Consider the following 9,586-nt stretch of genomic DNA (forward strand, 5'->3'; position numbering starts at 1 on the left):
TGAAACCCTGTCTCTATTGAAAATACAAAAATTAGCTGGGTGTGGTGGCAGGTGCCTGTAATCCCAGCTACCTGGGAGGCTGAGGCAGGAGAATCACTTAAACCCAGGAAGCAGAGGTTGCAGTGAGCCAAGATTGCACCACTGTCCTCCTGCCTGGGAGACAGAGCGAGACTCTGTCTAAACAACAACAACAGCAACAACAACAACCACCCCTCCCCAAAACAGATTATGATTCAATTTCAAAAGATGGAAACTAATTTTTTATCCTCTTTACTAGGCTTACTTACCAGTATTTTTCATGACTGACGTCAAACTGCTAAGGATGGAACTGATCTTTGCCAGATCCACATTAGCCAGGTTTGGCAAAGCCAATGCTGGGGAAGGGGAAAGAGAAGTATTCACAGGCTTTGGAAGAGGTGGAGTTGCTGTCACGGTCACAGGCACTGGGGTACATGAAGAGGCCTTTGAGATATTTTCTGTTGGCTTTGTAGGTACAGAAGTGGATACAGCTGACTTCTCTGCAGGTTTTTCCTTCCTGTCCTCGACTGTTTCAACAAAGAAAAGAGATATTACATCCTATTACTTTCCAGACTTTGCTTCCTATGTGAAATAACATGTCCTAATATTTCCGGATTTGGGGGAAAAGGCACTACTTTAGAGAAAACAACGACTCACTTCATGCTTTTCTGAAAAAGTCATACTCTTTGTAATTTATGATAATTCCCACCTTTAATATCTGCTTAAAAGCAATTTCCAGCTGGGGACAATGGCTCACACGAGGTCAGGATTTCGAGACCAGCCTGGTCAACATGGTGAAACCCTGCCTCCATAGAAAATACAAAAAATTAGCTGGTTGTGGTGGCAGGCATCTATAATCCCAGCTACTACAGAGGCTGCAACACAAGAATCGCTTGAACCCAGGAGGCAGAGGTTGCAACGAGCCGAGATTGCACCACTGCACTCCAGCCTGGGCAACAAAGTGAGACTCCCGTCTCAAAAAAGAAAACAAAAAACAACAAAAAAAGCAATTTCCAGGATTTATCTTGTATCTTACTTTTCAATGATTCCTTTGCATTTTCTTAGTATTTGTGTATTAAATTTGTACAACTGAAGAAGCATGTTATTTGGTACATATTTGTGTTCTGTCTTTTGGAAATGACATTTGTCATAAATTGTCCTGTTTTTTTCTTTTCCATTAACCTGAGAACCTTCCAAGAACTTCTGTTCTTAGAAACAGAACCTCTATAGTGTTCACTGTCTTTTCCTCTGGCTTCCTGAAATTGCCCTGTTGGGGGGTGCAATCAGGCACTAACTAATTTGAAACTACAACGTTTTAACTCTTGATCACCTTGAATAATTCTTTTTAATGTTTTAAAGGCTATATCAATAATGCATTAAATTCAACAGGAGTCAAATTATCTAGTAAGATTTATAAAGGCTGGGGATATAAGAGAAACAATTCACCAATTCAGGTTGTTTCTGAAAGTGTGATTAACAAACTGACTTTGGAATTCTTGATGGTCAAAAGTGACAGAGAATAAGGAATTCCAGTATAAGCGACCCCTCATCCCAAAACAGTGCTATTTAACATGAATACAATTTAAGTCACATATGCCACATATGTAAGTTTAAATTGTCCACACCCAAATTTAAAAAAAAAGAACCAGGGCCAGGCATGGTGGCTCAAGTCCACCTCCCAGCACTTTGAGAAGCTGAGGCGGGCGGATCACTTGAGGTCAGGAGTTTGAGACCAGCCTGCCCAACATGGAGAAAATCCGTCTCTACTAAACATACAAAAAATAGCCAGGTGTGGTGGTATGCACCTAAAATCAGTCCTAGCTACTCGGGAGGCTGTGGCAAGAGAATCGTTTGAACCCGGGAGATGGAGGTTGCAGTGAACTGAGATTGTGCAATTGCACTCCAGCCTGGGTAACAGAGGCAGACTCTCTTAAAAACAAACAAATAAAAAGAAACATGTAATTAAAAAATCTATTTTATCCATCCTAATATATCCCAAATATTTTCATTTCAGTGTTATAAATATAAAAATTATTAATGAGATATTTTAAGCCAGGCACGATGGCTCACGCTTGTAATCCCAGCACTTCGGGAGGCTGAGGCAGGCGGATCACCTGAGGTTGGGAGTTCAAGACCACCCTGACCAACATGGAGAAACCCCGTCTCTACTAAAAATACAAAATTAGCCCGGTGTGGTGGCACATGCCTGTAATCCCAGGTGCTCGGGAGGCTGAGGCAGGAGAATTGCTTGAACCCAGGAGGCGGAGGTTGCAGTAAGCCGGAGATCGCACCACTGCACTCCAGCCTGGGCAACAAGAGCGAAACTCCGTCTCAAAAAAAAAAAAAGAGAGATATTTTAACTCTTTGGGAGAGTATTAAGTTTTTGCCACCGTGCTCGGCCTAGTTTCTGGACTCCAATGTGTCTGGTGTTTTTTTTTTGTTTTTTTTTTTTGGAGACAGGGTCTCTGTCATCCAGGCTGAGTGCAGTGACATGATGTTGGCTCACTGCAACCTCTGCCTCCCAGGCTCAAGTGATTCTCCTGCCTCAACCTTTCCAGCAGCTGGGACTACAGACACATGCCACCACGCTTGACTAATTTTTATATTTTTTGTAGAGACGGGGTTTCGCTATGTTGCCCAGGCTGGTCTCAAACTCCTGGACTCAAGCAATCTGCCCGCCTCACTCTCACAAAGTGCTGAGATTACAGGCATGAGCCATTATACCCGGCCTCAATGTGTATTTTATATTTACAGCACATCTCAAGTTGGACAATCTTCATTTAAAATGCTTAGCCACAGGTAGCTAGTAGCTACTTTCCCCACACCATCTCCCCAAGACGGAGTCTCGCTCTGTCACCTGCCTGGAGTGCAATGGCATGATTTCAGCTCACTGCAACCTCTGCCTCTCAGGTTCAAGCGATTCTCTTGCCTCAGCTTCCCTTGTAGCTGGAATTACAGGTACCTGCCACCACACCCAGATAATTTTTGTACTTTTAGGAGAGACAGGGTTACACCATGTTGGCTAGGGTGGTCTTGAACTCCTGACCTCAGGTGATCTGCCTGCCTTGGCCTCCCAAAGTGCTGGGATTACAGGCATGAGCCACCGCCCATGGCCTAGTAGCTACCATTTTAACAATGCAGATAACGAGCAATGATTCTTAACACGTTTGGTATATCAAATCCTCAACAACTGCTCTAGAGATTATAATGCTACCTTGGTGGTCTATCTTTTAAGAAATGAAGTATCTTTTAATACCTGCCTGTGACGTATTCATTGCTGGGAAGGCAAAACAGATAAGGAATAAGTTGTCTATTTATCACATAAGGACATACCAATGATTTTTGACCCATCATCTTCCACATCTGAGAGTTCCATGTCTTCCACATCACGATTATCTGTCACGGGTTCAGGTGTGGCAGATTTCTCACTCTCCATGGTTGGTGACCGGGATTCCTCACCTCCCATTCCCTGAAAAGGAGACTCAGAACCAGTCGGGGAGGGAGCATCCATGCTTGGGGAAGGAACCGGTGATTCTTCAGGATCTGGAAGGGTTGACTTCAATTGATCCAACTTCTTCTTTAAATTGTTTACTCGGTTAGCAAAGGTTTTATATGCCTAAAAGAGAAAAAAGGAGTTTACTCCTTGGAAAAAGACCAAAAAGTTAGTCTCACTTTGTCACCCAGGCTAGAGTGTAGTGGCATGATCTCGGTTCACTGCAACCTCCGCCCCCTGGGCTGAAGTAATCCTTCCAAGTAGCTGGATCCACAGGAACACATCACCATGCCTGGCTAATTTTTGTATTTTTAGTAGAGATGGGGTTTTACCATGTTGGCCAGGCTGGTCTCAAACTCCTGGCCTCAAGTGATCCACACGCCTCAGCCTCCCAAAGTGCTGGGATTATAGGCTTAAGCCACCGTGCTCGGCCGCCCCCCGCTTTTTTTTTTTAATAAAATTTTATTTTCTTAAATGAGAGATGAGGTCCTGCTATGTTATCCAGGCTAGTCTTGAACTCCAGGGCTCAAGTGATCCTCCCACCTCAGCCTCCCAAAATGCTAGGATTGCAGGCATACACCACCATCTCTGGCCACCCATTTTGACTCTGATTAGATTTTCTGATTATTATTAACCACGTACATTGCTGGCACAAAACAAGATAATATATCATCTATCAAGCATGCAGGAGTTTCTAGTTTCTGCTTTTTATAGTCCCTAAGTGAATATTACCATCCGCACAGTTGCCTGAGTTAGAAACCTAGCAGTTATCTGTATTTTCTATTCCCTTGCTCCTGTTTATCTATCCAACCAACCAATATTTATTGAAAACCTAAATGTATCTTCTAGGTACTGGAGATACAGCAAGAAATGAGACAGACAAAATAATAATAATAATAATAATAATAAAATCCAAAAATAAAACAAAGCCTGGGAGGTCAAAGGCTATTGTTTTAAAAAACAGGGGCTGGGTCTGGTGGTTCATGTCTGTAATCTCAGCACTTTGGGAGGCTGAGGCAAGGAGGATCACTTGAAGCCAGGATTTCAAGACCAGCCTGGGCAACATAGTGAGATCCTGTCTCTACAAAAAAATTAAAAAAATTAGCTGTGCATGGTAGCATGCGCCTGTAGTCCCAGCTGCCTGTAGTGCCAGCTACTCAGGCGGCTGAGGTGGGAGGACTGCTTGAGCCCAGGAGGTCAGGGCTGCAGTGAGCAGTGATCACACCACTGCACTCCAGCTTGGGTGACAAAGTGAGACCCTATCTCAAAACAAAAGTACAGTTTATTGTAAAAGAAGTTTTAGGTGTTAGAAAATCATTGCAAAGATAGTTCCCATATACCCTATATCCAATTTTCCCTATTATTAACATCTAATATTAGTATGATACATTTGTCACATTAATGAACCAATATTGATAATTATGAGAAGTCCATACTTTAGATTTCCTCAGGTTTTTTTTTTTTACCTAATGTCCTTTTCTAACCTAGGATCCCATCTAAGATACCACAGAACATTTAGTAGTCATGTCTCCTTTCTCCTTAGACTCCTCTTGTTTGTGACACTCTGCTGGATTTTCTTTTTTTTTTTTTGAGATAGAGTCTCGCTCTGTCACCCAGGCTGGAGCGCAGTGGCGCGGTCTTGACTCACTGCAACCTCTGCCTCCCGGGCTCAAGTGATTCCCCTGCCTCAGCCTCCTGAGTAGCTGGGATTACAGGCGCGCGCCCTCACGCCTGGCTAATTTTTGTATTTTTAGTAGAGACGGGGTTTCACCATGTTGGCCAGGCTGGTATTGAACTGCTGACCTCGTGATCTGCCCGCCTCGGCTTCCCAAAGTGCTGGGATTACAGGCATGAGCCACCGTGCCCGGCCTGGACTTTCATTGGTTTTGATGATCTTAACAGTTTTCAACAGTACTGGTCAGGTATTTTGTAGATTGTCAAATGAGATTTGACTGATACTTTTCTCATGGCTAGACTGGGGTAATAAGTTTTTCGGCGGAAGGCCACAGAGGTAAATTGCTACTGTGATCACACCATATCAAGGGCACATACAATCAATATGACTTTCCACTGTTGATGTTAATACTGACCACTTGACTTAATTCCTATAGATGTCCCGATGGTCTTAATTGCTAATGTTTTAAAGTTATCTTTTGAATTTTTCATTTTTTGAGAGTCGATGACCATTAGATTGTTATCATTTTGTTTTATAAATTCAAGAACCTTTATTTTATTTTATTTTACTTCAGACAAGGTCTCGCTCTATCACACAGGCTGAAGTGTAGTGGCACGATCATAGCTCACTGCAACCTCCGCCTCCTGGGTTCAAGTGATCCTCCTACCTCAGTCCTCCAAGTAGCTGGGACTACAGGCACACACCATGACTCCTGGCTAATTTTTGTATTTTTTGTAGAGACAAGATTTCACCATGTTGGCTAGGTTGATCTCGAACTCCTAACCTCAGGTGATCTGCCTGCCCCAGCCTCCCAAAGTGCTGGGATTACATCTGTGAGCCACTGTGCCCAGCTAAGAAGCATTATTTTTAAAAAGATACGAACACATTAGAATCTAGCTTTTTGGTTTTGATATAACTGAGTAGCTTATAGTAGACTAATGCTCTCATGAAGAACAAGTAGAAAAGCCAGATACACAGACACACTTGTTTGAATGCACTGGAGAGTGCTAAGGCTACCAAAAACTAAGTGGCAAATACTATCAGAGGGAAAGCATGGAGACCTATGCTGACATTATTTTCTCTTAGGGTTCTGCTGATTCTGGGGAGCTAGGCAAGAAGCTGAGAATTAAGGCAAAAAGGACAAGAGAGGGCCACTATTAAACAAAGAGAAAAAAGCAGAGTTTTTAACAGTCTTGCTGATCTTAACAGGCAAAAATTAGAGACCTGAAAGGCCAAGATTCTGATGAACAATGAAAGAGAGAACTGGCTCAACAATTTTTCCTTCAAGATATTTGCTGAATTCTGAGCTGCTTGAGAGGGAAGAAGCCAAGCAGAAAACCTTCAAAAAAGCAGTGGTCTCATGGTGATGAGGAAACAAGGACTAGAGAGTTTAAATCATGCCATGGAGAAGGGGGCTTAGTGGTCATTCCAGGCTCTCTGTGGGAAAAATCTACATTCCAGAAGCAGGGCTTGCGCAAACTGCAATTCAGCCTCAAGTCAGTTAGGTTTCAGATTTAATTAATATGATCAGCCCCAACATCTGCCTAGGAAAAGAAGGGTGAACTGTCTCTGGAGGGAGAAAAATCATCCAGAGACTCCATAATCTTTTAATGTTCAGCATTCAATAAAAAATTAGCAGACATGCTAAGAGATAGGTCTAAATAGCTAAAAAGAAAATGCAGACACTACATTAGCAACTATCTCTGGGCACTAAACAAAACAAAACAAAAACACCAAACACCACGAACATACCCATAACAGGTGAAGCCAATAATGCAACTATATGACAAAACCCAAACAGCTATGATTAATATGCTCATGAAAACAGTGAAAAATTTCTTTCCCTTCCTTTGTGAACAATTCAGTCCTAAACCCATTAGCTGGAGCTGAGGGAAAAAACTCAGTGGCTTAGAGAGAATGGACCCAAAAATGAGAAAAATGTCTGCGTGGGAGGGAGGAATTGCAAAGGATGTTGGAGTATAAGCAGGATAAAAAGAAAATCCATAAAGGTGGCTAGAGAGAGATGGAAGTGCTGGGAGACTGGCCACAACTGATTAAGTAAAAATATTGAGGCCAGGTGCGGTGGCTCACGCCTGTAATCCCAGCACTTTGGAGGCCAAGGCAGGCAGATCATGAGGTCAGGAGTTCAAGACCAGCCTGACCAATATGGTGAAACCTCGACTCTACTAAAAATACAAAAATTAGCTGGGCATGGTGGCATGCGCCTGTAGTCCCAGCTACTCAGGAGGCTGAGGCAGGAGAATCGCTTGAACCTGGGAGGTGGAGGTTGCAGTGAGCCAAGATTGTGCCACCGCACTCCAGCCAGGGTGACAGCACGAGGCTCCATCTCGAAGAAAAAAAAAAAAAGTAAATATATTGAAGACAGGGAGCGAGGCTTTACACTGTTAGAAAAGCAATTAGAAGTGTAAAAAAGCGGGGACAGTGGCTCATGCCTGTAATCTCAGCACTTTGGGAGGTAGAGGCAGGTGGATCACCTGAGGTCAGGAGTTTAAGACCAGCCTGGCCAACACGGTGAAACCCCATCACTGCTAAAAATACAAAATTAGCCAGGCATGGTGGTGAATGCCTGTAATCCCAGCTACTTGGGAGGCTGAGGTAGGAGAATTGCTTAAACCTGGGAGGCAGAGGTTGCAGTGAGCCTAGACTGTGCCACTGCACTCTAGCCTGAGGAACAAGAGCGAAAGTTCGTCTTACAAAAAAAAAAAAAAAAAAAGGGATATGTCAAAAGAACACAGAAAGGAGCTCACATTGACCAAATCTTTGTCAATCTGAGCATCAACGTAAATATTAGTAGTAATGAATTAAAACAGTGAGTAAATAGGATTCAAGTCCATTCATATAAATAAATGAATACATCGAAAGTCTGGTAAGGAACAAGGTATTTACATAGTTTCAAAATACTTCCTCACAAACACTCATTAATTGGTATATTAGTTTCTTAGGGCAGTGGTTAATTAAGTACCACAAAATGAGTGGCTTAAAACAATAGAAATTTATTGTCTCTGAAGGCTAGTAGTTCAAAATTAAGATGTCAGCAGGCTGCACTCTCTCTCTGACACTGGGCAGAATTCTTCCCTGCCATTTCCTGGTTTCTGGTGGTGCCCATCAATCCTTGATGTTCTTGGCTTGTAGCTGCATCGCTCCAATATCTGCCTATGTTGTCACATGATGTTCTCCCTGTGCTTCTCTCCAGTTTTCCAGTTTCTCTCTCTTTTTTTTTTTTTTTTGGAGACAGAGTCTTGCTGTCTTGCCCAGGTTGGAGTGCAATGGTGTGGTCTCGGCTCACTGCAACCTCTGCCTCCTGGGTTCAGGCGATTCTCCTGCCTCAGACTCCCAAGTAGCTGGGATTACAGGTGCCCACCACCATGCCTGGCTAATTTTTACTATTTTTAGTATAGACAGGGTTTTACCATATTGGCCAGGTTCATCTTGAACTCCTGACCTCAAGGGATCTGTCTGCCTCGGCCTCCCAAAGTGCTGGGATTACAGGTGTGAGCCAGTGTACCCAGCCAGTTTCCCTCTTCTTATATGGACACCAGTTATATTGGATGATTAAGGCCCACCCCAGTGAACTCATTTTAACTTGATTATATCAGCAAAGACCCTATCTCCAAATAAGGTCACATGCACATGTACTAGAGGTTAGGGCTTCAACACATCTTTTTGGGATGCATAATTTAACCCATAACAATTACCAAGGGAAAACTTTATAATGGACAAACCTGGAAGATGCCACATTAATCAGAATATCAAGGGGAACATTCCCGGTAGTGAGATAAACCAAACTTGTATGCCATCTGATGAGACGAAACATGAAGAACACAGAATCACTTTAGTGATATTCCTTCTAAAGATGCATAATCTCAATCTGATCACAAAGAAATATCAAATAAACTCAAACTGGGAAACATTATACAAAATATTTGACTTGTAATCTTCAAACACATTTAGGTCATGAAAATCAAGGAGAAAGCTAAGAAACTGTTTCAGATCAAAGGAAAATAAAGAGATGACAACCGAATGCAACTTGTGATTCTGGATAGCATTTTTCCTATAAAAACTGGCCAATTTGAATAGGTTCTGAGGATTAGATTATAAGTGTGTCAAAGTATCAATTAATTTCCTGATTATATAACTACAACTGGAGGGGCACAGTGGCTCATGCCTGTAATCCCAGCACTTTAAGAGGCTGAGGCAGGTGGATCACCTGAGGTCAGGAGTTTGAGATCAGTCTGGCCAATACGGCGAAATCCCGTCTCTACTAAAAATACAAAAATTGGCCGTCGTGGTGGTGGGCGCCTGTAGTTCCACCTACTCGGGAGGCTGAGGCAGGAGAATCGCTTGAACCCAGGAGGCGGGGGTTGCAGTGAGCTGAGATC

General features: G+C 42.9%; 1 protein-coding gene across 3 annotated transcripts in view; it reads right to left on the bottom strand.

Annotated features, from left to right (window-relative positions):
- Positions 1-9,586, bottom strand: part of RPRD2 (regulation of nuclear pre-mRNA domain containing 2) — a 127,728-nt gene that overhangs the window by 19,643 nt on the left and 98,499 nt on the right. For all 3 annotated transcript variants that reach the window (XM_011973620.1, XM_011973619.1, XM_011973618.1), the window contains 2 exons: positions 3,352-3,634; positions 288-545 (listed from right to left, as the gene is read on the bottom strand). In XM_011973620.1, coding sequence (XP_011829010.1) covers positions 288-545; positions 3,352-3,634 — 541 coding nt within the window. The remainder of the gene's footprint in view (positions 1-287; positions 546-3,351; positions 3,635-9,586) is intronic.

Source organism: Mandrillus leucophaeus, unplaced genomic scaffold (genome assembly GCF_000951045.1).
Source record: "Mandrillus leucophaeus isolate KB7577 unplaced genomic scaffold, Mleu.le_1.0 Scaffold139, whole genome shotgun sequence".
Classification (NCBI taxonomy): Eukaryota; Metazoa; Chordata; class Mammalia; order Primates; family Cercopithecidae; genus Mandrillus; species Mandrillus leucophaeus.